Source organism: Canis lupus, chromosome 20 (genome assembly GCF_003254725.2).
Source record: "Canis lupus dingo isolate Sandy chromosome 20, ASM325472v2, whole genome shotgun sequence".
NCBI lineage: Eukaryota > Metazoa > Chordata > Mammalia > Carnivora > Canidae > Canis > Canis lupus.
The window spans coordinates 56011584-56039290 of NC_064262.1; the positions used below are offsets into that span (position 1 = coordinate 56011584).

The window sequence follows — 27707 nt, forward strand, 5'->3', positions numbered from 1 at the left end:
GAATCTTGGACTGAGGTCTGTGACGTTGAGAGAAGACAGATAGGACCGACTCTCGTGTCGTGTCCTGCTCAGAAGTCTCCAGAAAGCAGTGTTGTGAAAATACTCTTATTTATTAATGACTGGCAGAAGGACGTGGGGTTCTGGGTTCTGAGTGGGAAACCAGGTCCAGCCCCAGGGAACCTGGGAGGGGTCACAGGTCGGTGGCCGGGCCCCAGTCATAGCCGTCCTCATCGGAGGACTCCACATCTCGAGCTCGTGTAAACTTCTTCTTCAGGGCTTCCTGCCCGTACGTCCTGGGGATCAGGAAATAGAGGGGAGGCTGTGAGCCCGGTGGGGAGGCTGGAACTGCCCTTACCTGAGGCTGACTCTGCCAGACACAGTGGGTGTGCACAGAGAGAAGTGGGGCTGCACATGGCGGGGGTGGGTGTGCGTGGGTGTGTCAGGCCTCCTTAACGAACTTCTACACATCCTTCAAAGCCCCAGCTCGTGTCCTGTCCTCCCCCAAGCTTTCCCAGTCCTCCCAGGAAGCAGGCTCCTACTTCCTTGGCCCTGACTGCGTGGGGTGGGATCAGCCTCTCCGCCTTCATCCCGCCCACAGGGCTGGGAGCACGTGAAGGCAGAGCTGGGTTCAAGGTCCCTTGACCCCTGGAGCCTGAGTCCCAGGAAGAGGGCTGAGGGACTCCAGTGTGGAGCGCGGGGGCTCTTACCGCATGCTGTCCTGTCGCCCCTGGCTGTGGTAGGGGTGCCTGTCCACCTGGGGGGAGGGGAGAAAGGAGGTCAGCACCTCCCCACCCCGTCCAGCTCCCCACCTGGGCCCAGGCTCCACTGCCCACAGACTCCCTCCTTGCCCCACTCAGCTCTGCAGCTCCTCCAACTCTTAGTGAGAAGAGACACTGGGCCAGGGGTGGGTAAGTAAGTCTGGGTATGCAAAGGCTGCCACGGACAGCTGAGCAGGTTGGGTACTGCACAACTCCAGGGAGCATTTCATAGATTCGTCCATTTTCACATCTCACCAGAGAGGGCCTGGAGGAAGGGGCACCTTTGTCGAACTTCTAGAAAGGCACTGCGGGGGCTGAGGCAGCCTCACAAAAAATAAATAGCATATAAATCCTTGTCACTGGTCAACACCCAGGTCGTGCAGGCTGGGACTTGGGTAAGTGCGTTGGGTTTAAACAACCGCTTGGAGCCTCAAGATCTATCTAGTCCGTTGTACCCAGGTTAGAACGCACGGAGGTTAAAGCACTGGTTTTAAGTCGTTCAGGGACTCACGGTTCCCACACCCTGGGTCTGGGTGGGAGACACGGGTCTGAGCAGAGACGCCCCTGTTCGCCGCCTTCCTGGAGGGGACCCCCTTCCCCCCGTGTGTCTCGGCCTCACCCCAGGACCCCTGCACGCCCACCCGGCCCGCTCACCTGGGCTCCTCGGGCACCCGAGGCTCTCCCGTGATCCCGCGGGCTCCGGGGCTCCTCCTCCAGCACGGGCTCCGAGGACCGGGCCAGAGCGGGCGCCGGCGGCCCCTCGTCCACGTCCGTGTAGCCCTCGCCGTCCGTGTAGCCCTCGCCGTCCGTCTCGTAGTCGCTGTTGACCCGGCTGTCGCAGCTCAGATCCGCCGAGCTGTCGGCCAGGCCGCGGTGAGGGAGCTCCAGGTTGTCCTCGGACGAGTTGTCCAGCTGGGGGCGAAGGGGGCGCTGAGCCGAGACGCCCACCCCCAGGCCCCAGACCCAGGACACCAGCCTTCGGCCTCGGTCCCAGCCGGGTCAAGACCCGAACCTCGGGCCAGATCTGGGCCGCGGACACCCCCCCACCCCCCCACGCCCGTACCTGGTCCTCCGCCGTCCAGATGGGCCGGGTCTGCTGCTCGCGGACCACGGCCTTGAGCTCCTGGTACCAGGTGTCGCTCGTGCCGCGCAGGGGGATGGTGGCTGCGCGGAGGGGGCGGCGTCAGGGAGGCCCCGCCCACCCGGGCCGGCCCCGCCCCTCCAGGCCCCGCCCCCGGCCTGGCCCCGCCCCCGCCCCTCCAGGCCCCGCCCACCGACCCGTGAACAGGTGTTCGCTGTGCTTCCGAAGCTTCTGGGCTTGCGCGTAGAGGCGGCGCGCGCTGCGGCGGGAGGCGGGCGCCAGCCACTGGCGCAGGGCCTTGAGGGCCGCCCGGCTCTCGGGGGCGCAGAAGACCACGATGGGGTAGTACTGCACGTAGTTGAGGCGCTCGACCGCCGACGGCGTCACGTCCAAGAGCGCGTGCTTGTTCTGGGCGGAGGGGAGGGGCGGACAGCAGGACCCGGGCCAGGAGGCAGGGGAGGCAGGGGAGGCAGGGGGCGACCAGACACGGAGGTGAAGGGCCAGGTGGACCCCAGGCTCGCGCCGCAGGCAGCCCGCGGGGGCGGGGGAGGGGTCCGTGACGGCCCAGGGCTCCCCCCCCACGTGTCCCTCGCAGGCCCCCACATCACCACGCGGGGTGGGGCGAGAGGGGTCGGAGGCCCGGGCCTTGGTTTCCCCGCCCTCGAAACGCCCTCCCCCCCGGGGGGGCCCTGCTTACCTTCTCCGCGATCACGCGCACGGTGTCCAGCTTGATGATCTTGGAGGGGCTGTCGGTCCTCAACACGCTGTCTGTGCGGGGAGATGAGCCGGCAGCTTCAGAAGGGGCGCCCCCAGCCGCCCAAGCTCCCCGCTCCCTGCCCCTCCTGCTGCGCAGCCCGCCCGGGCTCCCATCGCCCTGACGGCCACCCTAAGGCTGCTGCGCTCGGCCTCCGGGCCCACCGTGGCCTTCCCGGCCACTGACCCAGCAGGCAGATGGGACTCGGCCTCGGGGACCTAAGGTCACGGGCTCACGGTCGCTGAGCCAACAGGGGGGCAGGGAAAGAGCCTGATCTGGAGTCTCTGTGCGGAGGTGACCCCAGTTCTGTGGAGGCCTCTGCCCAGACCGTGTGGATGGAAGCGGCTCTCCTGCCCCCCATCTGCCCTCTAGGACTTGAGGTGGAGCGCGGCTTCCCCCAGGAAGCCCTCCAGTACAGCCAGGCAGCAGGAGGCACGCCTGCCCTGGGGGGACCGGGAAGGAAGGGGTGGTAACAGCCTTATGTGTTTTTTTAATTATTATAAAATATGGACAACATAAAATTAAGCATCGTAACCATCTCTAAGCGCACAGCTCAGGGCACCACGAAGCACGCTCACCCCGCTGCGCACACCCTCCCCGACCACCATCTCCAGAACCTTCCATCTCCCACATGGAGACCCTGTCCCCAAGAAGCACTGACCCCCGCCCCCCTGCCCCACCCCTGGCTCCCACCACCTCCTCTCTGTCTCTGTGGACGGGCCTCCTCTGGGGACCTCCTGGGAGTGGGGTCCTGCAGGAGGCATCCTTTTGGGTCTGGGTCCCCTCCCTGAGCCCAGTGTCCTCGGGGTCCGTCCACATGGGGGCAGGTGTCGGGCCCCTTCCTTCCTGGGGCTGGGTCGTATCCCAGGTGTGGACGGGCCTCACCATGTGTCCCCGCTCCCCTGTCGATGGGTTGAGAACGCAGTGTGCCCGCAGTGGACAGCGCTGCCCGGAGCTCAGGGCGCGGGTCCCAGGCTGCGGCCTGGCCTTCACGTCTCCTGGGTATAGACCCAGACGCGGACTTGCTGGGTCAGATGCTGACTCTGTATTTAAGTTTCCGGGGAGCTGCCAACGGTCTTCCCCGGCACCGCCCCCTCCAGCCCCAGTCACCTTGGGGCCGCACCTGCTCCACATCCTCCCGGACACCTGCTCCATCCGTCTGTTTTGCTTTACATGATGGCCCCTCTCGGGTGTGACTTCGCCTCGCACGTCGCCCTCTGAACCATGCCCCGGAGCCTCCTCCTCCCACCAGGCTGTGTCCCACAGACCCGGCCTCCCAGGTCGCCCTCCCGAAAGCTGCCGAGCCCCAAAGGGCCAGAGGGCCTCGCCTCCTGAGCCTCACAGCTCACGCAGGCTCCCCCCCAGTGCCTGGGGACGCAGGCCACGCGCACCCGCCCTGGTCCCTCACCCGTCCTCCCGAGCACAACGGCCCCCGAGGGAGAGACGAGGAAGCAGGGTCTCGGAGAGGGCAAGGCGCCAGCCCGGGGGTCACCCCACCCTGCAGAGCGGGAACGGATTTAGGGCACTGGTCCCCTGGGCCCGCGGCATTGCCTGCAGCTCACACGCGCCCTCCTAACAGCCTCACTCGAAGGCCCGGCCAGGGGGACCCTCCGGCTGCAGAAGCCGCCCCACCCTGCCCTGGGGGCTCCCGACCAAGAGCTCGGCGGCTGCTCTATTTAAGCGCATCCGCTCCGCACAAACTTGTCTCCGCTGCGAGGCAGCCCCAGACGATCCGAAACCCAAGGGCGTGGCTGTACCCCAATGAAACTATTTGTAGATGCCGACACCTGAATTTCCTGTCGCTGTCACGTGTCACAAAATATCTAACTTCTCTTAGGCCACTTAAAACGTGTAAATGCAGGGCTCCTGGGTGGCTCGGCGGGTTAGGTGTCCGACTTGTGATTTTGGCTCCGGTCATGATCTCGGGGTTGTGAGATCAGCGGGGAGCCTGCCGGGGACTCCCTCTCTCCCTCCGCCCCCACCCCCGGCAGCTCTCATGCTCACGTGCACACTCTCTCTCTCCAAATATATATATATAAATAAATATTTTTAAAATGTGTAAATTCCATTCTTAGCAGGCGGTATAAAAGTTGGGACCCAGGTTTGGCCCAGGAGCTTTCATTTGCTGACCCTCCACTCTAGCTCATTGCGAATTTTGGACCTCTCCCGGGGAACTTCTCTGTCTTGCTCAGTGCCCGTGTCTGTGGCTCAATAAATACCTCTTTAACAAACGAAGGGGGGGAGCACACTGGCTACCTGGTGAACTGTGTTAAGAAAGATTCTGAGGCTCAATCCAGACTGATTCAGGACATCTGGCCCAGGCGTCGGAAGGGTGCTGTGACTCCCATTTCCCATGGGCTGTTCTAGCCCTTTCCCCAAACAGCAGCCGGCTCACCAACCTGCCTCGGCACCCCCGCGGTAGAGAAACGGTTGTCAAAGGATCCCCAACCCCCTCCCCGCCAACAAGGCCCTGCTAGGACCTGTCTTCTTACCTGCGATTTCGAACTGGTCAGGCATCTCGGCAGTCAGCTTCTGCATAGCGATGTCCGCCACGGGCCCCAGGATCACCACTGGGCGCTTGAAGCTGGCTGAGGGCGCAGAAACCGCAACAGTCGAGGTCCCATTTGCAGCAAAGACACCAGATCCAGCCTTGCCCACGGCTGCCCAGCCAAAGACTACATCTCCCAGCATCCCCTGCAGGCAACGGCCACGTGACTCTGTCCTGGCCAATGGGGCACGAGCACAGCGGCCTTGCTTCACCTCCTGGCCCCTAGCACCGCCCCCCAGGTAGGTGTGGGCAGCCACCCTGCACCCCAGTTGCACAGAAAAACAAAGACGCGGGGAGGCCGCCCTGGGCTGCATCTCGTCTGTGTCTGCAGCTGTCCCGGGGGTGAGGTGGGCGGACGGCTGGAGCAGCTGAGCCTAGCCGACTCAGTGGTCTGCAAACTACAGCAGCCCCGGGGAGGGGGGGGGGCGACATCCAGCCCCTGCCTGCTTTATAAATAAAGTTTTATTGGCGCACAGTCCCAGGCACCCTTTCCATGCTGCCTCCCTGCTGGGCTATACCCTGCCCCCGCTCTTGTTCAGTGCCCCTGGACTACAGGCCCCTCTCCCAAGAGCTCCATACCTTGATTTCTAAACATTCTTTGGTCAAAATTAAGTTTTTGGCCTCTGAAGTCTTTCTCACAAAAATAAAACATAAATCTTTCTCCTCTCCCGGACCTTGGAGCATCAACTCAGCCCATTCCCATCGGCAGGTTATTTTTTTTTTTTAAAGGCCTCTGCATCTGCTGTAATTCTTTCTCCCCCCAAGGCCGTGGGCCAGGGTTCACTCTCCTTCCTGCAATCCCGACGGGGCTGTCTCCCCACCAGAGGAAGGATTTATGATCTATGTGCTGCTTCTGTCTGTTTTTCTAAAGATTGGATTAACTTTTTTAGTTAAGATTTGTGACTTTTTAAAATTAAGGTTTTGAGGGCAGCCCAGATGGCTCAGTGGTTTAGCGCCACCGCCTTCAGCCCAGGGCATGATCCTGGAGACCCGGGATCAAGTCCCATGTCGGGCTGCCTGCATGGAGCCTGCTTCTCCCTCTGCCTGTGTCTCTGCCTCTCTCTGTGTGTGTCTCTCATGAACAAATAAATAAAATAAAAATCTTTAAAAAAATATTTGTAAAATTATTACATATGTTTTGAAACATACATGACATGAAATTAGTTATTTTACTGTATGTACAGTAAAAGATGTACAGGTCAGTGGCATTTAGTACATTCACAGAGCTGTGCAGCCACCACCACTAAGTCTCAGAATATTCTCATCACCGTAAGGAAATTTGTCCCCATCAGCCGTCACCAACCCACCCCCGTCCCGGCCCCCATGAGCCCCCTCCTCATCCGTGCAGGAACCCGTCCTGGACGTGTCACACATGTGGACTCACACCCTGTGGGGCCTCCTGTGTCTGGTTCCATCCCTGAGGATCATGGGCCCAGAGTCCATCCCTGGGGCAGCACATGTGGGCGCCTGGCTCTTGTCGGTGGCCAGGGGACATGCCCGCGCGTGGGGGACATGCTGTATTATATCCCTTCATCTACTGATGAGCATTTGGACTGTTTCCACATTTTGGCTGCTGTGAGCATGCGTGTGCAAGGTGGGGTCTAACGCCCGTTCACTGCACGCCTGTATTTTAAACGGCGTCTGCTTGGCGCCAGCAGCACCCACTGCGAGTACCGCCCCCTCTCGCTGTGCTGTCTGCAACAAGCGCTGGCCACGTGTGGCCGTGGGGCACTTGCAACGCGGCTCCTCTGAACCAAGGCGTGCTGCTCTGAGTGCAAAACACACACCGGAATTCGAAGACAATACACACGCACAAAAGAAAGATGTGAAATACTAATTCCATAATTGGATTATCTATTAAAATAATGGTTTAGATATAAATTATTTAACTTATCTTTAACCATTTCTTTTTCAAGATTACCTACGTGGCTTGCATGTGTCAACTGGAAATAGGAATGAATTTTTAAGGAAAGAAGCCCTTCCCTGTTTCCTCCAGCACCCTAAAAAATGGGTTATTTCTGGTGAGCAGAGAGAGGTAAGGATGGCGGCTTCCCAAGGCTGGACGTGGATGGATCGCGGGTCCAGAAGCTCCGACAATCTTACGACGCCCCCGTGGCACCCTCCACCCTCCCGGCCCGGGGACCCACCTTCTCGCAGCACCACGCGTTCATACGGTGGGTAGTGGCCCTGCCTGGTCAGAGCCGATAGGTCCTCGCGGCTCCGCTGAGTGGACTTCTTGGCTCCACGCCGCAGGCCCCGCAGCCGCCAGAACTCGGCCCTCGCGCTGGAGCCCACGGAGGCACCTGGCCCGGCCCCCACGGCGCGCTGGGCGGCCTCCAGACTGGCCAGCTGCTCGGCCCTGGGGAGAAGGCAGGGGACCCGTGACTGTGCCGCGGGGCCGAGCCAACGCCGGCGGGGAAGCCGAGGCCCCGGGGGGGGGGGGGGGGCGCACCTGCTCTGGTTGGGGATGATGCCGCGCTCCTGCTCCCGGAGGTCGCGGCCCATGCGCACGGCCAGCCAGTGGGTCCCGCGGGCGCCGCTCGGCCCGGGGCCGGGGCACAGCGTGTCCAGCACATGGAAGACGTCCCCGCGGGTGAAGCCCAGGCCCGACGGCGGGCTGGCCTCCAGCTCGAAGTGTGTGCGGATGTAGAAGGAGTCGCCCACGCGGGACTGCACCATTTTCCGGAAGACTGTGGAGTGGGGGGCTTGGTGAGCACCGGGGGTCACCGCCCGGACCCGGCCCTCCCGGCCACACGCACTCACTGTCCTGCTTCCGCTGCGTCACCAGCTCCACTTCCTCGCCCGGCGGCAGCGCCACCAGGAACTGCACAGCCTCCTCCCGGGTCAGGTTCCTGAAGGGCACGTCATTCACCTGCCAGGAAGGGGGCATGAGACGGGCCGCGGCCACCGGGGGACCCCTGGTTGGTCACCCCAGCTCGGCCTCTGCAGAGCCCCCTCCCGGGAGGAGGACAGCGGGACACTGGAGTGAGGGCGTGGGGACAGGGATGAGAATGTAAAACTGTGAGAGGGGACAGGTGTGGAGGGAGGCAAGATGCATGGGGAAGGCACGACGTGGATGAGGCCGCAAAAGACACCGCGTGGTGGTGCACAGAGGGACTGGAGAGGTCATGGGGGTCGTGGGGGAGTAGCCGAGGCCGTGACACAGACAATAGAGTCAGGACACGGTGAGCGTGGCCGTGACACCAATGACCAGATCATGATGTTGATGACACGGCCGTGAATGGGACAAGGGCGTGACCTGGATGACACGGTTGGGGACACTGATAACCAGGATGTGACAAGGACAAGGTTGTGCCCTGGGCAAGTCGTGCCCCGATCAGTAAGGTTGTGGTCCAGCCACCAGGGTCATGACGCAGGCAGAGAGACGTTAAAGTGTTCAAATGTCTGCACGGGGTGTCGCCTGTCCGCGGGGGTGGGCAAAGAGGGGGACGCGCGGGCGGGGGCTGCACGCCCGGCGCCAGCCCCGCGTCACCTGCAGAATCTGATCTCCCTCCTGGATGCCCTGCCCGTCGGCCGGGCTGCCCTCCTGCACCCCCGACACGAAGATGCCCACGTCGTTGCCGCCGGCCAGCCGCAGCCCGATGGTCGTGCCCTTGTGGAAGCGGACCACCCTGGAGTCGGGGCTGTACCTGGGGGGGAGGCAGGGGCAGGGTCAAGCCTGAGTGGGTGCAGGGGGCGTGCTGGGCGTCCTTGGGGGAGCCCCGCACCTGCTCCGGGCCCCAGCCCCGCACGGTGGCCCCACCAACACACTGGTGCCAGGAGGCAGGGTAGCATGACAGGGAGGCGGCCCCGGGATGTGCGGGTCTGGGCGGGTGGGCTTTCTCTCCGGGGGACATACCCACGGTCCTCTGCGCTCTGGCTGCTGGGCACCCTGTAGATGTCATAGCTGCTGTGCCTCGGGGCGTCTGGAAGGGAACAGCAGCCTGTCTCCGGGCACACGGGCTGTTCCCGCTGCCGTACCCCTGCCTTGCGGCGTCCCTGCCCCTCGGCGCCGTCACCCGGCCCTCCGCCCTTCCCAGGGAGCTGCCGCTGACCCCTGAGACCCGTGCCAGCCCTTCCCGCCCTGCCTGGCACAACCTCACTGGCTGGGATCAGAAAAACCAGGGGGATGCTCAGAGTCACCACCCTCGCATCGTCTGCTCACCGGGTTCCGAGATGGTTCTGGAATCCAGAGAATTTTCCCGCCGAAGGGGGGGACTGTCCCTGGAGGGAGACAGTACTTGGGTGAAGTGGGGGTGCGCGCTGAGAGGTGACTGGGGGATTCTAGTGCGCATGCACCCGGGTCCAAGGCCTGTGTCTGCCCCTCCCTAGCCGTGAGGCCGTGGGGCCCGTGCTCCCTCCGAGCGAGCGCCGGGGACAGCGGAGTCAGGGCCACCAGGAGCCCTGGCTCCAAGGGACGGAGCCGGTGACAGGCGGTCACATGTATTATCTCAGTATTAGTGAGAAGTGGTAGCAGGTCCTCTGGCCTGAGTGTGTCCCCGTCCCCCCAACCCCAGTGGGATGGTTGTGGTTGTGGAGCTGCGGTGTCTGGGAGGTGATGGGTCGGGTGAGGTCATGAGGGTGCGGCCCCTGGGAAGGGGGCGAGGGCACAGCGGGAAGCCGTGGGCAGCGGGGTGACGGCCCCCAGCAGGGGCAGCGCAGCCACGGCCGTGACCTTGCAGCCTCCGGAGCCATGAGGAGCAGCGGCTGCGGGCCCACAACCCCCCTCCGCCCGGCATTTGTCATCACGGCCTGAGCTGGACGACTTAGACGGGTCAGAAGGTCACCTGCAAAGCCCATCCGCGCTTAGCACGCAGGACCTACTTTCCAGACTTTCCCGTCACTTTCCGATAAACACGCGTGGAGGAAACCATCAGCCCCCATGTCAGCACTTAGCGCTGGGTGATTTGGGGTGGGGAAGAGGTTTGAAAATACGACCCCCCCCAGCAGGTCCACATCAGAGAAACGGGCCCCGCAGATCCTCCTCCTGTGCACAAGCGGGATGCCCGGTAAGGTCATGCGAGAGTCACCCCCCAAAACCCTTGGAGAAATGCTGCCCTGTGTCGCTCCAGAGGTCCCAGGGAACCCAGGACAGCAGCGGCACAAGAGGGGTGGTCCATCCGGCGAGGACCTGTGTCCTCCTGCCAACGCCCCGTGAGTGAGCTCGGGAGTGGCTCACCCACTCCCAGATCCTCCAGCCCTCGACGGCCCCCGCCAAGCCGCCCCTGGCTCCAGGCTCTCAGACGCGGCCTGAGAAGGTTGTCCAGGGTTCCGAGCTGCCAGGCTGTAGGGTAACCTGTCCCACAGCCACGGGTAACAGACCGACCCCCTGCCTCACAGGTGTGGGAGGCTAGGAAGGTTCCCGCTGTCGAATCCCCACGTGTGGGGCACTTAGGTTACTATAGACATTGAGTCGTGTCCCCTCAAAATTCATCGGCTCAGCTCTCAAGCCCCAGCATCTCCAAACGTGGAGGTACTTGGAAATAGGGTCGCTGTGGGTGTAATCAGGGGACAGGAGGTCCGACAAGTAGGAGCGGGGAGGGCCCTGAACCCATGGGGGATTATAAAATGGGGACATTGGGGCAGAGAGACAGACATGCACGGGGGAGAGGATGATGTGCAGACAGAGAGGAGGTGGGCACGACGGGCTCAGGACTGCAGGGGAGGCTCCCGGAAGCTCCCAGAAGCTCGGAGAGCCCCGCGCCACCCAGGCCTCCAGTGGAATGTGGCCCTGTCCTCACCCTCATCTGGGACCCTGGAGCCCACACCCTTCTCCATCCTAAGCCACCAGGTTTGTGGCACTTTGTTACAGCCGCCACGGGACACCAGTGCAAGGTCACTGCCACCTGTCCCCGCCTGCGAACGTCACCACAGTGAACAAGCAGCCTCCAATCCCCCACACACATCCACGGCCATTTTGCCCCCAAGAGAAAAGCCCTAAAAAGGGGCCCTTTGTGTTCTGACATCTCCGGGGATGTGTTGTAAAATTCAGTTCCTTTTGCTTTCAGGCGATCGATACCAGGTCCCCCCGCTGCCCTGCCCCATACCAAGCATGCAGAGCCCCGTCCTGGGGGCCAGGAGGACTACGGGTGGGAGGGGGAAGCCTCTTCCAGGCAGGGCACCAGCTGGAAAAGACGTGCCCACGATCCCCTCCTGCTCCAGCGCTCTGGCCGTCGGGGGTACGTACCTGGGGGAGTCGGTTCCGTCGGAGTCCAGACTCCGCTGCGCATGCGGGGGTGGCGGTGGGACATGGGACGGCACCGCCTGAGACAGCTCTGAGCCCAGGGCCGAGATGTCTGCGGGGGAGAGCACGTCCCCTCAGGCCTCCGGCCCACACCTGCCAGGCCGGACCCATTTCACAGGGAGGAACATCAAGGCTCCTCGAAGCAAAGGAGCCCGGACGGAGTCAGGCTCGGCCACAGCCTCCAGCCCGGCTTACTGTGCGGCCTCGGGCATGTTTCTATGCCTCTCTGGGCCTCTCGGCCTCCCCTGGCCTCTCTCCATTCAACCTGCCCGGGGGCCCCTCACCATCCAGGAAGGAGCTGTCGCTGTCGCTGTCACTGACGGCCGGCGGGATGTTCACCAGGAACTGCCCTCGGTCCCTGAGCACCAGCAGCGTCAGCTTCCCCTCGGACTTCTCAATCAGGCGCCGGGTGTCGCTCAGGGACAGATTCTCGCTGGACACACCATTGATCTAGAAGGGGCCGGGAAGGAAGACAGGAGGTGAGTCCACGCCAGATGGGGCGGTGGGGGGTGGATACTAGAAACAGCTTGCAGGGTGGGGTGGGGGGACTAGAAACACACAGTCCCCAGGAATTCATAGAAACAGACGTTCTCAAGAGGAAATAATAGAATTGGCTTCCTCCTGCTCGGAGGAGACACGCCCAGAAGTGACTCCCACAAGACCCAGAATCGGCCAGTTTTCTGAGGGGCGGGGTAGGAGCTAGGGGAAAATTAGAAGCAGGTTGATTCCCTCCAAGGGGAGTTTCCCAGGAAACACCAGGAACAAACATTAGAAACAAGTCTAACTAGGGGGCGGGGGTAGACAGCCAATCTGTGGGAGGTCCTGGAATCAGACACTTAGACGTGGCTTAGAAACTTCGTGTGGGGGGCACCCGGGTGGCTCGGTGGTTGAGCTTCTGCCTTCAGCCCAGGGCGTGACCCCGGGGCCTGGGATCGAGTCCCGCATCGGGTTCCCCACAGGGAGCCTGCTTCTCCCTCTGCCTGTGTCTCTGCCTCTCTCTGTGTCTCCCATGAATAAATAAAATCTTTAAAAAGAATAAAATTTAAAAAATAAAAAATTAGGAATGGCTAGAAACAGAGTTTCAGGAGAGGAGTCTGGAAAGAAACCCACTGCACGGCAGAGCCGCTCCTCTAAGCCTGGCCTCTGGACCGTGGGCCCCGACCCCCTTGGGCCGGCGCCCCCGTGTGATTCGGCGGCGAGGGGGCTACCAGAACCTGACATCTAGCCGCGTTTGGGCAGAGGCCGGGGGCAGGGGGTCCCTGGGAAACAGGCAACAGCGCGGAAGGCAGCAGGTTGCAGCCAGCCCTGCCCGCCGGGTGGCAGGGTCACACCTCAGCCTCCCGGTCTCCCTGTCCCGCCCCCGACGGGAAGCCTGGGGACACCTGTAGGATGAGGTCTCCTTCCTGCAAACCGCGATTCCTGGCGGCCAGGCCCGAGTCGGTGATGTGCTTGATGAAGATCTGACTGCCCAGGGTGACCCCGAACTCTGTGGGGGCGAGCAGGGAAACTGAGGCGGGGCCTGGGGTCTGGGCTGCGGGCTCCTCTCAAGCTCTGACTTCTCACCTGCCCTTGGCCTTCCCGCCCTCCGGGGCCGCCACCGGTGGGGTTGGGGGAGGCCTGGGACAGAACAGAGAGCCTCGGCCCCTGCCCCTGGCTCCCAGCGCCCTGCTGGTCACTGCAGGGGCTCCAGCGTGACCCCACAGAGACCCTTAATGACATCGCCTCCTGTTTTCAGGACGTGACTCTTGTTATTGAATTGCAAGATGGGGACGGGGCCCCGGTGCCACTTGTCACATGACATTTAGAATTCAAAGGTCACAGTGCTGCCACTGAATCGAGGTGGGGTCAGAGGTCACATCCCCGTTGTTTGTGTCACGAAGGGAATTCCAGGTTCGTGACTCTATCGGTGTCCCCGGGCCTCAGTTTTCTGGGGTTGCTCACCATTGCCACGGATTCAGCGGCTTTAAAGCAATGCTACTTTGTAATCTCAGTACTGGGGTCAGAAGTCCTAAAACCCAGGGGCGGGCAGGGCTGGTCACCACCCCCCCGGACCCCCAGGGAGGCCGGCTCCGGCCTTGTCCCGTCCAGAGGCGCCCCCTCCCCAGCCCGCGGCCCCTCCGCTGTCCTCACCGCCAGCAGCGTGGGGTCTACCCGTCTCTGGGGCTCCCCCCATCTGCCTCCCTCTCCAGAGGCCCCCCGGGAACCCAGGGTCACCCCCACCTCGGGGGCCTTGACTTGCCCTCTGCAAGGTCCCCTCGTCATGGGAGGCAACGTCCTGGGTCCCAGGGACCAGGATGGGGACGTCCCTGGGGGCTTTATCCTGCCGCGCCCACGCACGCCACGCGGGACAGGGTGTCGGGCGGTGACCGGGGGGCCACCTCAGCGGGAGCTCTGACCCCACGGCCAGCACCACGCCCCGGCCGCCCCGGCTCACCTTCGCTCTCCGTCCTCCGCACCAACACGGACTTCACGGGCCTCATGTGCACGTCCTGGCGCGGCAGCCGCTTGAAGCCGGACACCAGCGCCAGCCCGTTGGCCTCCGAGTTCCCGCCCGGGCTCCTGCGCCCACGGCTGCCAGCCTGGCTCCGGCGGCCCGTCCTCGCCCGGCGGGAGCGCTCATCCCAGGAGCGGCCAGAGCCACTGGACGTGTCGCCGTCATAGCCCTGGCCGCAGTCGGCCTCCTCCTCCAAGCCCTGGCGTCCCCGGCCGGAGGTGCCAGCCTTGGTGGCAGGCAGCTGGATTTTCCGGGGACGCTTCACCGTCTGTCAGGGGAGCGAGGGGAGGGTCAGCTCAGGGCTCCACCCCGTCCCCTGGGTGCTCCTGGGGGACCCCAGCCCCTCTCTGGGCCTCAACATCCAAGCTGTGAAATGGGACAAGCTCACACCTGTTCTGCCCGTGGCCTGCAGGATGGGGGGGGCTCAGCGGGGCGCAGCGGTGCCACTGTGCCAGGGGCTCCCCTCCCACCTGACCCCACTCACAATGTTGGCCAACTTTGTGCAGGTCTTGAGTATCTGGATGGCGAAGGTGGAGGTGACACTCTCCATGGAGACCCCATTCACCATGACGACGTGGTCGCCTGTCCTGAGGGAGGAGGCTGGGTCTCAGGGAGGAGGCCCCCGTCCCTGGTGCCCCCGGCACCTGCCCCAGTGCCCCACTTTGGGGCCATCACTCCCAGGTCCACAAAGGCCTGGTTCTAATTCACTGTCCCGTGTCTCACAAAGACATCAATTCTTCTGGGCCTCAGTTTCCTCATCTGTAAAACGGGGGCCAGTCGTGGATGCTACTATAATAATAAAACGCAACCACAGAACGGAAGCTGTGGTTATAACTGGTCTCTCCTCACCCCCATTTCTTCTGTCAATGCCCTCTTCCTGCTGTTCTCCTCGTTCCCTGTGTTTCAAAATCTCTCTCTCTGAAGCTGTGCCGGGGCTGAGCCGTGTCACCCGGCAGCTGCTCAGGTCCCAGAACCATTTCCCCCAACGTAACTCCCAGAAGCCCTACTGCCCCCCGGGGCTCCGAACCCTGGGTCTCCCTCCCTCCAGCCAAGACAGGGTTCCAGGACTTCTCATTCCAGGAATGCCGTGGGGCCACTATGACCCCGAGACCGACCAGGAAGGACCAGGAAGTGCCCTGGGGACAGTGAGGGCCATGCAGCCAGCTCCAAGCCCTGTGTCGAAGGTGCTGGAAGGCACCCGGCACTTTCCTGACTCCCAGCACTGGCGCACACGGGGTCCCTCCTGGGGCCGCCCCCCGCCACCTTGATACTCACTGCAGTCTGCCATCCGCGGGTCCCCCCGGCACCACATCGGACACGACCACGGACCCGCTGGCCCGGTCCCGGCCACCAGAGATCGCAATGCCAAAGCCTCGCCGGGGGTCCTAAGAGAGGATGAGGTAGTCGATGAGCTTTTACTTCCCATGGGCACATAGCTTCTCCCCTCCCGCTGAGCAGCCCGGGATCCAGGTGACATTCTCGTTGGCACCCATTCGGGGGGAGGGAGGCCTCACCCTGCAGAGCGTGGCCGTGTGCTGTTCCCAAATGGTCAGCTCCTCCATGTCCAGCACCTGCGGGAGGGAACAGAGGGCGGGCGTGAGGCCGTGGCAGGTCCCCTGGGGCACTCAGGGACCTCCCCTGCCCCGGGTGGGGGCCTGGCTCTGGCGCCCCCATGGTCCCAAGCCCACAGGCAGGTTGCCACCTCTCTGGAGACCTCAGCTTTTTCATCTGCAAAGTGGGTTTAAGTCAAGGGGGGGATCTCAGCCGGGAACCATTCTGCCCCCCACCCCCAGGTACACTTGGCGAAGTCTGGAGGCATCCATGGTCATCACAACCCGGAGTGCTGCTGGCACCCGGGGGGGGGGGGGCGGGATGCTGCTCAAGCCCCCACAAAGAACAGTCCAGGCCCAAATGTCCAAATGCCAAAGCTGAGACCCTGGTTTAAGTGAACCACACAGGTACGAGCAGAGAAAAGACAAACGGCTGGGGGGAGGGGGATCAAGCCCGGGGGTGGGGGTGAGGGGCCCCGTGCCTGGGGGCTCAAGCCAGGCCTGCTGGGCAGAGGGAGCACACTCAGCTCCAGCCACCCTGGGGCTCCTCAGGGTCCCTCCAACACCTGAGGCCTTTGCATGTGCTGTTCCTTCTGCCAGAAACCCTCTTCCCCCAGATTTCCACCAGGCTCCTCCCCTCACCCCTGCTCTTCGTGGCTCACTTGTTATCTTATCTACACGGCCTCCCCACCTGCCGGTTTAGAACAGCGAGGCCCGCCCACTGCACAACAGACCACCCCAACCCCCTGCCCCAACACGGTGCCCTAATGCACACAACTTCTGACCCCTTGACGTCCTCTGGATTTTTTGGGGGGTCTGTCCAACTCCCCTCTCTAGAAAATCAGATCAGGGGGCACCTGGGGTGGCTCAGCGGCTGAGCATCTGCCTTGGGCTCAGGGCGTGATCCTGGGGTACTGGAATGGAGTCCTGAATCGGGCTCCCTGCAGGGAGCCTGCTCCTCCCTCTGCCTGTGTCTCTCATGAATAAATAAATAAAATCTTTAAAAAAAAAGAAAAAAGAAAAAAGGAAGGAAGAAAAATCAGATCCAGAGGGACAGAGATTTTTGTTCGTCTCGTTCGCAGTGGAGCCCTTTCCATGTACTATCTCATTTAATGCACTCATTGAAGGAGATTTTCTTAACCCCCCCCCCCCCCCCCCCACCGCACAGACAGGGCCTCAGACCCAGAGAGGCAAAGTCACCTGCCAAGAAAACAGAGCTGACGGAGGTCGCGGCTGGGGAATGTGGAAATACCAGATTATTTTCAGGCCCGTGCTGGTGCTCTAGACTCTAGACGGGAAGGCCACACTGCAGGACACCTGCCAGAGGGAAGGCGGAGGAGGAGCTCACCCCCCCACACACACTGGGGGGCCCTATTTCCTGGGGGAGGGGGCGGGGGGGGGAGGCCCTCCCCAGCCTGGCACAGCAGGTGGGTGATGCCCTCCGCAGAGGAACCCCCGCTGGCGGCTCCAGGGCCTTTTCTTAAGGTTCCCAGGAGAGCAGCATTCCTGGCTCCCAGGGAGGGGAGAGGAACAAAGCCAAGGGCGGGGCCTCGCGGGCACCGGGCTGCGGTTACCAGGGAGCCCAGGGCAGCCCTCACCACCCAGACTCAAACCCCTCTGCTGGCTGCCCTGCGCCTCTTCCGGCCTCAGTTTCCCTGCCTGTAAAATGGGTAACCCGGGTCCCTGCTGCCTGGTCCTTCACGGCAGAGGAGCTAGGGCCAGGCAGGGAGCCCCACGCGCGAAAGGTCCCTTCCAGGGACCCGGCATTGGTTCCTAGAGGGCAGGATGCCGACATTCCTCCTGTGCACGGAGGAGAAAACCCTGCTCCGTGCTGGCTGCCAACCGGAGCTTTACACGCACCCACCTCGTTCAACCCGGAGGGGCCTTAGGCTGCGGCACCAATATTGTTCCTACACCAAGGGAGAGCAAAGGAAGGCCCAGAGAGGTCCAGAAGTTGCGGGAGGTCACACAGCAGACGGTGGACATGGGTGGCCCGTCCCCCACCCCTGCTCCTCACCCACGGCATCCTGCTGCTTATTTCATTTTTTTCTTTGGAAGCTTATTTTTCAAAACCATCTTTTTCACTTGGTTTGATTTTACACTTTGTATCATGAAATGCCCTCCAGAATTTTGATTTCCTGGCCTTATTTTAAGAAACAGCCCCAGCGCGATCCTGGAGACCCGGGATCGAATCCCACGTCGGGCTCCCGGTGCGTGGAGCCTGCTTCTCCCTCTGCCTATGTCTCTGCCTCTCTCTCTCTCTCTCTCTGTGTGACTATCAAAATAAAATAAAATTAAAAAATATATTAAAAAAAAGAAACAGCCCCAGGGGGTCGCTTGGGTGGCTCAGCAGTTGAGCATCTGCCTTTGGCTCAGGGCATGATCCCGGGGTCCTGGGATCGAGTCTGCATCAGGTTCCTTGCATGGAGCCTGCTTCTCCCTCTGCCTCTCTCTCTGTGTCTCTCATGAATAAATAGAAAAGTTAAAAAAGAAAGAGAAGAAAGAAAGAAACAAACAAACAAACAAACAGCCCCAGAGTACCAGGGCCCCTAGGGGGACAGGTGCAGGTGGCCAAGGCTCATCCCACCTCTCATAGGTGCCTCCACTGCTCTGAGGCCTTGATGAAAACTGGGGGGGGGGGGAGGCTAACCCCGCAGCCCCTGTCAGCCTAGTTCACCTCCACATCTTTCCCTGACTGACCCCTGTCCCTAACACACCCTCCCAGGATTTGTGCACAGCCAGCCCTTGCCACTCAGGGTCTCAGCTCAAAAGCTGCCTCCTCAGGAGCCCTCCTTGGCTACCCAAGCCTCCCTGGCTCCCTAGCACTCTTCTTTGTTTTATTGCGCTTTATTCAGGGCCTCTGAACCATCTTAAATGTACCCTGTGTAATCACCGGTTGGCAAGTTTCTGGTCTTTCCTCTTGGGCTGTGAAGGCTGGGTGAGGCCGGCTATTTATTTGCACACTCTGGTGACGCCCACTGGCACCTCCTGGGCCTGGCGATCAGCCTCCGCCCCACGCCTTAGCAGGTGCTGTACTCTCTGGCAAACTCCTATTCATCCTTCACAGCCCCAGTGCCACTGTCTCTTCCTCCAGAAAATGAGTCTTCAGTGGTCCCAGACACACATCTCACATCCCTAATTACTAGAATTTGGGATGCCCCTGTCCACTGTCTCCCATACACCCCTCTAGTCTGGGGCCTGCTGGTGGGCAGGGCTGGCGGCCCTGGACCCCAGCGTAGTCCCCACTGGACCAGCAGGGAGACTGAGTTTGAGGAACAGGTACGTGGTGACATAAAAGGTATATTTGGTCAGGAAATCAGCCAGGTGTGTCCGGAATTCCTAGACCCCACAGCAGGTAACCCATCCAGGTGAGCTGAGGGGGCGGGGCCTGTGCCTTCCTCCCGCCCGCCCGGAGGCTGGGGCGGGGGCTCGGACCCACTGACAAACAGTGGGGAGAGGAGGAGTCGCCCAGAGGGGCAGGTCAGGTGGTACCCAGGCACACAACCCCACGCCCTGGGCTCCGGGACTGGAGTCCTCTCTCCCCCTCCCCCCACCTCCAGAACAAAGGCCCGGAGGCGGGCCGGGGGGCCACAGATAGGCGAGTCGGGGAGGGGATTCTGGAAGCTGTTTCCCCGGCAGGCGGCAACCAGAAGGGCCCGGCCTCAGGGCTCAGGCCGGGTGGTCTGGGCTGAGCCACATTTCCCTATGGCCTCAGTTTACCCCCATTACCCCCAACCCCAGGCGCGATCTCCCACCCAATACCGCGATTGTGGAAGAGTCAGTTCAAGCTCCATCCCTGGACAGTGTGGTACCCCAAATAGAGACACGGAGACCCTCTCCATCCAGCATGTTTGCTTCTGTGGAAAAGGGGCTCTCGACCCCTATGTCTGCCACCCCTGTACACAGCAGGCGCTCATACATGCATGCTGCTTCCCTCTCCAGCAGCCTCGTGGCTTTCCCTGAAGCCACTCCAGCCCACAAGAGAAGTCACTGCCGCCTTTCCACTGTTGCTCAAGCTCAGCCCGGCCGAACACCCAGGAGCCGGACGTAAACATCTTTATTGGGCACCCCATGCGTGCCGGGCGCTTAAAACACATTTTCCTCCTGGGATCCTCCCTGCACCTTCTTTAAAGCGAAGATCATCACTTTTATAGGCGAAGTACCGGGAAGCCTTGATTCACTGGCCCAGAGTCATACAGAAAAGTCAGAATTGGAACCCAGATCCACCAGGTAACGGAGCGGACCTTGGGGGCAGAGAAAGACCCCAGAGACGGCTTTCAGGGACCTCGCCGCGCGCCTGCACCTGCGTCCGGGCCTCAGTTTCCCCATCCGTCATCCGGGGTGGTCTGGGGTCCCGGGTCCGGGTCGCAGGCCCCACTCCTGCTAGATCCCCTCCCCCGCCCGCCCTCTGCGGCTACTCGCCTGGAATCTCACCGCCATGGTCCACCCCGGGGCTCTGCGGCGCCCGTGCCCCTCGGGGGGCCTGGACGGGCAGTCGGGCCCCACCTGGGGGCGAGGCAGCAGGCGGCGGAGGCTCGCGGCGGCCCCGGCGGCGGCCCTCGCCCTCCTCCCGCCGGCCCGGCCGCGGCCGCTGCACCTGCCCCTCTTCCTCCGCCCGCCCCGCCCGCCCCGCCCGCCCCGCCCCCGGGCCGCGCGGGGCCGCCTCCGCCCGAAGCGCGGGATCCAGGCTCCGGGCCTCGATCCAGTCCGGGTTTCCCAGCCCGCCGCGCCGCTCGCCCGCCGTCGGGGCTGGAGGCCGGCGGGACCCGGCTGCCGGGAAGACCCGGAGGAGCGCGGGCGGCGGACCGGACGGGCCCGCGGCTCGGCGCCCGGGGCCCGCGCGCGTCTCCGGGTGGGGACGCCTGTGACAGCGGGGGCAAGCGCAGGGCCGGGGACCTGGGGACGCAGGCCTGGGCCTTCGCGGGGCTCCCCAGCCGCGGGAGGTTCACCCCCATCACACAGACGGGGAGACTGAGGCCCAGGGAGGTCAGCCGCACCGACCTCCTGAAGGTGCTGGGCCACTGGCACCCGGAGAGCCCCGTCCTCACACCCCGCAGGGCGCCGGGCCCCCAGCTGAGGAGGGCGGGCCTGGCCTGGCCCAGAACATTCTTCAGGCTCCTGGGAGCAAAGGTCAGGCTTCCTCCTGGGCCTTAGAAGGTAAGATCTGGGAAGGCCCGAGCAGAGCCCCTCCTTGGGGGGGAGGGAGGGATCCCCCGGGGGGAGGGGGGCTGGAGCTGCCCCTGGCTACACCCCGCGCTCCTCACCCCTTTAAGTGTAAATATAAATATGCACACACACCCTGAGGCCCAGCTCTTCGGTGCCCCACCTCGCGCCAAGGTCGGAAGGGCAAATCTGGGCAGAGGCCCCTTCCCAGCCTCATGCAGGCAACTCCGGCAGAAAGGAGCCCCACGGAGCCCCACGCTGCGGCACAGAAAGGCAGAGAAACAAGGAGACGGGGTGTGTGTGTGCATGTGTGTGTGTGTGTGTGTGTGTGTGTGTCTCAGGAAATGCTTCCTAGAAGAGGGAACACGGCAGCGGGGTTTTGAAGGTTGGGTAAGAGTTTGCCAAGGGAACAACGTGGACGGTATAATCGCTGTAATAGGATGTAATAAACATTTTCGAGGCCCCCAGGGTTGACTTCTTACCCCTCCTCACTGTTGTACCTCCCCCCCCAAAAAAAACACTAGTCCTAGAGCCCAGGCGGCCGGAATGGGCCCCTCACGCATCTCCAAAGGTCCCCAAGACAGTCAGTCTCTGCAGAAACCCCTCTGAGGACCTGCGTGAAACCTCGGGTCTGGGGGGGAAGCTCCGTGTCTCGCAGTCACGCCCCCCACCCCCTGCTGTCAGGTCACCAGCAGGCGGCACACAGAACAACTTGAGGTAGAACAAGGTCAAACTTTTTTTCTTTTTAAGTCGCTGTGTATTTGTTTTAATGAGTCATAGGAAAACATAAATAAGCTCCCCACTGACACGCGAACGAACGTGGGTGTTTGCGGCTGTAGCACCCGGAGAGGCCTGTAGGTGAGGAGCGTCCTAAACTCCCGCTCCACTACAGACCTCAGCACCATCATGGGGGGAACAAATGGGTTGAATTTGTAGGTAATGAGCCCCCTGGTGCACGTCTACTGAGCGTTTGCTTCGCCCCGGGTACACGGGATGTCCACGTGTCTACGCGTTGGCAGCCTGACTGAGTGGCAAGCGCCGCCAGCAAGAGCTGGATTTGGCCCCCCCAAACCCACCCCATATGGCTCTGTTTGACCCCGCGCCCCTAGCTCCATACAGTGCTTCTGGCTCGCTATAGGGGAATTTGCCCCTGGGGGACACTTGGAGATGCCTGGCATCAAGTAGGTGGAGCCCAGGGGTGCTGCTCATCCCCCGCGCCCAGCACTGCTCCCCACAAGGAATGACCTGGGTGAGAATGTTAATGGCACTAATGTAGTAGAGGAACCCCACTCTGGACCAGCCTCGGAAGGGGGGCAACCACCCCAAGACGCATGGTCTTCCTCTAACCACCCGACGTTTGCCCCCACCTATTCAGGCTCAAGAATTCTCAGTGGCTCCCTAGTACCCATCAGATGACCCTGTGCTCTAAGGCAGAGTTTGTGGGTTTTTTGTTTTTTTAATTGAGACGCCTGGGTGGCTCAGCGGATGAGCATCTGCCTTTGGCTCAGGGCGCCATCCCAGGGTCCTGGGGTCAAGTCCCGCATCAAGCTCCCTGCAGGGAGCCTGCTTCTCCCTCTGCCTGTATTTCTGCCTCTCTCTGTGTGTGTGTCTCTCATGAATAAATAAATAAAATCTTAAAAAAAAAACAAACTGAATCCAGTAGGAGTGACCTAGGTGAGAGGGGTCTAAGCAGACGAACAATTAGACCTAAAGGAGATGAGGGGGGAGCCCTGGGGAGATCTAGGTGTTCCAGGCAGCTGCACGGCCTGTGCAAAGGCCCCGGGGCAGGACAGGGCTGGCGTGTTGGAGGAACAGCCAGGAGGTCTGTGTGGCGGGAGCAGAGTGGGCGAGGGGGAGAGAGGAGGAGGAGGGGACGGTGGCAAGAGGAACAAGGAAGGTCCTGTACTTGGGGGCCCTGGGGAGGACTTGGGATTTTACTGCTGGGAGGTGGGAGCCCTGGAGGGCAGTAGGCAGAGGGGGCCTTAGTTTAGGTGCTCGCAGGCGCCCCCTGGTGGCCACTGTGGGTGGACGGCCCCGGGGGAGGGGTGGTGACCCGGAAGGCCCAACCTGCAGGCCCTGCAAGATGTAGCTTGGAAACAAACAAACGTTTCACTTTGAATCATTTAAAAATTGACAGAAAAGGGGACGCCCAGGTGGCTCAGCGGTGGAGCATCTGCCTTTGGCTCAGGGCGTGACCCCAGGGTCCCGGGATCAAGTCCCCCCTCGGGCTCCCCACAGGGAGCCTGCTTCTCCCTCTGCCTGCGTCTCTACCTGTCTTTCTGTGTCTCTCATGAATAAATAGATAAAATCTTAAAAAAAAAAAAAAAAACCTTGACTGCGAAGTTGCAGCTATAATTCAGAGAGTCCCCACATGACCCTCACCTGGTCTCCCCCAGCACTAACGTCTTCCACGACAGCGGTTTGTTGTCAGAGCTAATACATCAACATCCCACCACGGTCACCATGAACCGAACGGCAGAGTGCTGGTGCGCACACACGTGCGCACACGTGTACACACACGTGCACACACACATCAAGAACACCGCAACGAATGTACAGATAAACAATAAGCCAGACACTAACCACGGGGCAATAATCAACAGTATCCGTTGAGCAAAATTCGTTTGCGTTTCTATGGACCAGAGTCAAGTTTGCCGCGCTACCAGTCAGCTCTAAGCCACAAGAGCTGTGAAATAATTTTTTTTTAATTAAAAATTTAAAAAAAAGTTTCCAGGGGTTGTACAATAAATAGTCCAGAGGCGACAGGAAGCCCCGGAGGTTTGGGAGGGCGCACCAGAGCCTGACATTGATCGATACTCCGTCACCGCACAAATGCTAAGGACCTGTTGATGTTTGTGAGCTAAGGTCACAGCTCGCTCACTGCACGTTTATTTCCGGGCTACTTTTGGAGGATCTGCTGTCCCTGCTGGTCTGTGAGCCCCGCGCCTCCCTGTATCACCCCGAGCGCCTAGGCCACAGCTGAGATGACCAGAGAGCTCCTGGGGAGCCACCCAAGACTCTGATCAGAGTAGGAACACCCGTGCCGTGTACCCCAGAAGGACAGACTCAGGTGTGGCGGGTCCGGCCACAGAGCAGGTAAGGACTGGCGACCTAGGGGGGGCTTCCCTGAGGGCCGGTTGAGGGGAGCTGGCCTGGGGTATAGGCGCAGAGGCCAGGCTGGTAATAGGCACCACCAGGGATCTCGACAGACGGACAGGCCTTGGCACAGATGGCATGTGGGGACCCCCCAGCCTTGGGAATGCCGTGAGATCACCTCCATTTGTCCCCACTGGAGCCTTGACCCCCTCCTATGGCACAGGGCTCTCCCCATGGTGCCCCGGGTCCCCCCATGTTGCCAAGCCCTGGAACATTCCTCTGCCCTCCTGTGCCCACAGCCCTCCGGGGCTCCCACTCTCCTAGGGGTAAAGGCCTGAGTCCTACCAACATATGCAGCCTCCTAGGCCCTGCATGACTTGCCCCCAGTCCCCCCCCTTCCTTCTCCTCCTCTCCCACTCTGCTCCAGTCACATGGGCTTCCTCGCTGTTCCTCCAACATGCCAGGCCCAATCCTGCCCCAGGACCTTTGCACGGGCTGAGCCATGTACCTGGAATGCCCAAATCCTCACTTCCTTTCTGTCTCTTCAAATGTCCCCCGCTCAGCAGGGCCGCCCTGATCTTTCTACTGAGGTTTGTAAAATACCTCTCTGCCTGCTTCACTCCCGTCCCTGTTGTTCCACATCTTTCCCTCCATGGGACTGACCAGTCTTTAACCCCGGATATGATTCACTTCCTTATAATACGTCTTGTTTCTCATATGTCTTCACCCACCTGAATACAAGCCCGCCAGACCAGGGAGCTTTGTCCGTCTGGTTTCCTGCCCAGAATCCCCAAGGCCCCGGAGCGGCACCCGGCACGTAGTAGGTGCTCAATAAGTGCAAGCTCGCTCCCGGGGCGGCCCCTCCTCCTGGTGGCATCTCTCGCTAACCTCAGCCCATTCCAAAGGGTGTCAGGCTCCTCCCTGAGCAAACACTGCTTCTGTGGCACAAGGCCAGGCCGAGGAGGAAGAACAGGAACCCAAACTGGCCTCAGTGGACTTTCGCCAGAACTCAGGGCCACGCGGAAACACTGAGCCGCAGAGGCAGGACTTTTACAAGATGCTGAGCCGGGAGTGTTTGGTTTTGCGGGGGGAAGGAGGTAGGAGGCAAGGGCAGCCCCCAGACCCCCCCGCTCCCCTATCTGCCTGGCATCCGTTCTCTACTGTGCAGCCCTGGGCAAGTGGCCGCCCCTCTCTGAGCCCGAGTTCAACTTCTGTCTAAGGAAGGTGGATGGGGCATTGTGGCGAGCTTGGCACTCTGAGTCCCGATTTTGGGTGGGACAGTTTACACCCGACTCCCCCCGTGACTGAGAATCTATTGCCCACGCTCTCCTTTGCTGCCCTCTGCAGCCCTGGGTTGCACCGACTCGGATTGCACCCATTTCACAGAGTGGAAAATTGACGTTTAGATAGGCTGAGCGGCCGGGGGCATAGATCTCCCAGACTCTGTGGATTTTCTCTCCAAAACCCCAGGCAGGTGGGATCCGACAGTCAAGATCTGTCCCCTTCCAACCCCACAGACTCCAGATTCTCAAGCTCTCCACTCCCTGGGAGTGACCCCAAATTCCAAACCAGCTGTATGCCTGTGCCCCCAACCCGGCCCCGAGGGACCCTCTCTGCCCCAGACAAAGAGGCATGAGGTGCAATCGGACACTTAGCTGGCCAGGAAGCTCTCTTTGTCCTGCACTTTTGGGAGCAAACGACCCAGAAAAGAAACCTCTCGCCACCTAACCCTGTCCTCTGCGGTTTCTGGGCTTCCTCTGCCCCCAGGGACCCCCAGCACCTTGCTCACCCCCACCCCCTTCTTGCGCTTCTCCATTGGCAGGTGCTGCCCAGAGAGGGACTCCAGATGCATGAGATAAGCCCAGCACGGGACCCCTCCCCGGGTCCTGCGGGTCCCAGCAGTAGGGGAGGTGGGGGCCGCTGCCTGGAAACTGGGGAGTCTCCTTGGAAGCTCCAGGAGGCCCACACACCCACCAGGAGCCAGGCTGCCTCGCCTGCTGCCTCCCTGCGCGGGCCTCCCTGCCCCAGCGTGGGGGGATCGGGAACCAGTCCCTACCTTCTCGGCCTCCCTGGCCCCACCTAGGTCCACAATGACCCTTTTAAGTCTCTGGCTCTGGCGTCCTGGGCAGGTTGCCAGGGGCGCTAACTTCCAGCCAGAGAAGCCCGTAGAAACTTTGTCAAATGCCCACACGGGAGTGTGAGTGTCCTGCTTTCAGGGGCAGCAGAGGGGAGGTGACGGGGGTCCCAGGACTGGTGCTGGGGAGCTCAGTCTGCGTCTGCGTCGGTCGTAGAGCAGGGCCAGGGACTTACCTGTCTAGGAGGCGGGGTGGCCTCTGGGCAGGCGGCAGGAGCCAGGGCTTGGGTGCCCGCCTGGCATGGGGTGGGGTGGGGACCTGAGGTTTGAGCTCTGTCCTCCGCACTGGGTTCCCAAACTTTTCCTCCCCCGTGAGTGCAGCGGCTCTGTCCTGTGCCAGGTGGAACCAGCAGGACGGGGTGCACAAGGCGGCAGCAGCAGCACCAGCAGCACCGGCAGCTGGTTGGGTGTGTGGCTTTGTCCCAAGGTGCTCTCACGTGGGCGTCGCTGGCCTTAACCCCTGCTCGCCCGGAGGGACCGCCCCGCTCACAACGCTTCCCTTGCCGTGAGTCCCTGGCATCACCACGGGACTGGAAGGAACAGGTGGGCCATGGACGCACCTGGTGGCTCCCCTTCCCTCGGCTCCCCTGCATCTGAGGCTGGCTAGCTCTGTCGGGGGGGTGGACATGCCCCCCGCAGATCACCGCTCGGCTGGCTCCCGCCCGCGGAACACATCTGAGCGCAAATTCTGCTCCTCAGCCACTGCCGCCCCTGCGTGGATTCCTGTGCCGGGACTGGCCAACCATTTCCCTGCTGGGCAGCTGTGGGCAAGTCACCGAGTGTCCTCAGTTTCCTCACCTGAAAAATGGGAAAAGCACCAGCCCCTGCGTTCTGGGGCTATTTGAGAAGTTGGATAAACGGATGAAAATGTCTGTAAAGTGCTCATAGGACCATGCTGGGTCCGCACCTTCTAGCCACGATGATCCGTCCTCAGGTGCCGGTAGGTGTAAGGCACACGCTGGATGTGGGGGGCTCAGCGTGCAAAAGAGAACGTAAAATACCTCGTTATTTTGAATACTGATTCCGTGTTGGAACAGTAACAGTAACAGTTTCAGATGTTTTGGGTTAGATTAAATTTAATCGTTAAAAGTAATCTTCCCTGTTCATTTTTCACTCTTCGAGATGTGGTTACTAAAAACTTTAAGATGACGTTACAGCTTTCCATTTAAATTGGCACGCGTGACAGTTCTATGTCCCCATGGCCTGGAACAGTGCCCGGTACACAGTAGGTGCTCAGTGAAGACTTGTGGCATGAATGAATGAATAAATGAATGAATGAATGAATGAATGAATGAATGAATGATGGAGGGAAGCGCGGAGTCCCTATCTGGAGCACCTGGAGCTGGCGGTAACAGCCACCAGGGGGCGCTAGAAACCAGATAACCGGCCTCAGCCCTGGAACCTCAGTTTTCCGGCCTGTAAAATGGGAACACGACGGGATGAGGTAGGAGGCTCAGAAGCTGCGACCTCCGCCCGGATCCCCGCCCCTCCCCTCCATTCCCTAACCATGCTCTCCTGCCTCCCACAACACCAGTTTTTTTTTTTTTTTTTTTTTTTGTGCGTGTGTGTGTGTTTTCCCCCAGTAATGCATGCACCCTAAAGAGTCATCATTTAGGTTTGCTAAACTTAGCAGTGCCACTGCCACCCCACAGTTCCTCCCTTCCCAGAGGCACCCCTCCTTGAGCGTCTTTTAACTGATTATTTGGACATTCACTTCCGCATATCTAAGTAAGACCTGTCTTGCCACTTTTTTTTTTTTTTTTCGATGTTAGTATTGACTTCCCTCCAGGAGACTTTCAGAATCAACCTGGAAGTTGATTTTTTTTTAAAGATTTTATTTATTTATTCATGATAGTCACAGAGAGAGAGACAGAGAGGCAGAGAC

At 61.2% G+C, this 27707-nt stretch overlaps 1 protein-coding gene and 1 long non-coding RNA gene across 5 annotated transcripts; one reads left to right on the top strand and one right to left on the bottom strand.

The window, feature by feature from the left end:
- Positions 1–89: 89 nt before the first annotated feature.
- On the bottom strand, positions 90–26197 carry TJP3 (tight junction protein 3). Of its 4 annotated transcripts, none has more exons than XM_025456936.3 (21): positions 25999–26197; positions 15394–15450; positions 15155–15264; positions 14364–14466; positions 13820–14147; positions 12768–12871; positions 11670–11835; positions 11329–11437; positions 9307–9365; positions 9001–9067; positions 8635–8791; positions 7905–8013; positions 7594–7831; positions 7289–7500; positions 5086–5181; positions 2537–2607; positions 2037–2247; positions 1822–1922; positions 1413–1670; positions 708–754; positions 90–293 (listed from the first exon to the last, which is right to left on the bottom strand). In XM_025456936.3, the coding sequence occupies exons 2-21, from the start codon at positions 15439–15441 to the stop codon at positions 191–193; spliced, it is 2697 nt and encodes an 898-aa protein (XP_025312721.2). In that variant the 5' UTR covers positions 15442–15450; positions 25999–26197; the 3' UTR covers positions 90–190. The 4 variants fall into 4 exon arrangements, with proteins under 4 accessions (XP_025312721.2, XP_035558843.1, XP_025312722.1 ...); XM_035702950.2 differs by lacking the exon at positions 25999–26197 and adding an exon at positions 24420–24514; XM_025456937.3 differs by lacking the exon at positions 25999–26197 and adding an exon at positions 19852–20003.
- On the top strand, positions 20243–26915 carry LOC125753087 (uncharacterized). Its single transcript, XR_007404080.1, has 3 exons — positions 20243–20586; positions 23504–23688; positions 26163–26915. It is a non-coding gene; the product is annotated as an uncharacterized LOC125753087 (long non-coding RNA).
- The last annotated feature ends 792 nt before the right edge of the window (positions 26916–27707 follow it).

Excerpts from the sequence above, each read along its gene's own strand:
- TJP3 (XM_025456937.3), bottom strand. Across the intron at positions 15,265-15,393 it reads ACACGGCCACGCTCTGCAGG|GACCCCCGGCGAGGCTTTGG; the intron begins GTGAGGCCTCCC and ends ATCCTCTCTTAG. Across the intron at positions 14,467-15,154 it reads CCCGCGGATGGCAGACTGCA|GACAGGCGACCACGTCGTCA; the intron begins GTGAGTATCAAG and ends CTCCTCCCTCAG.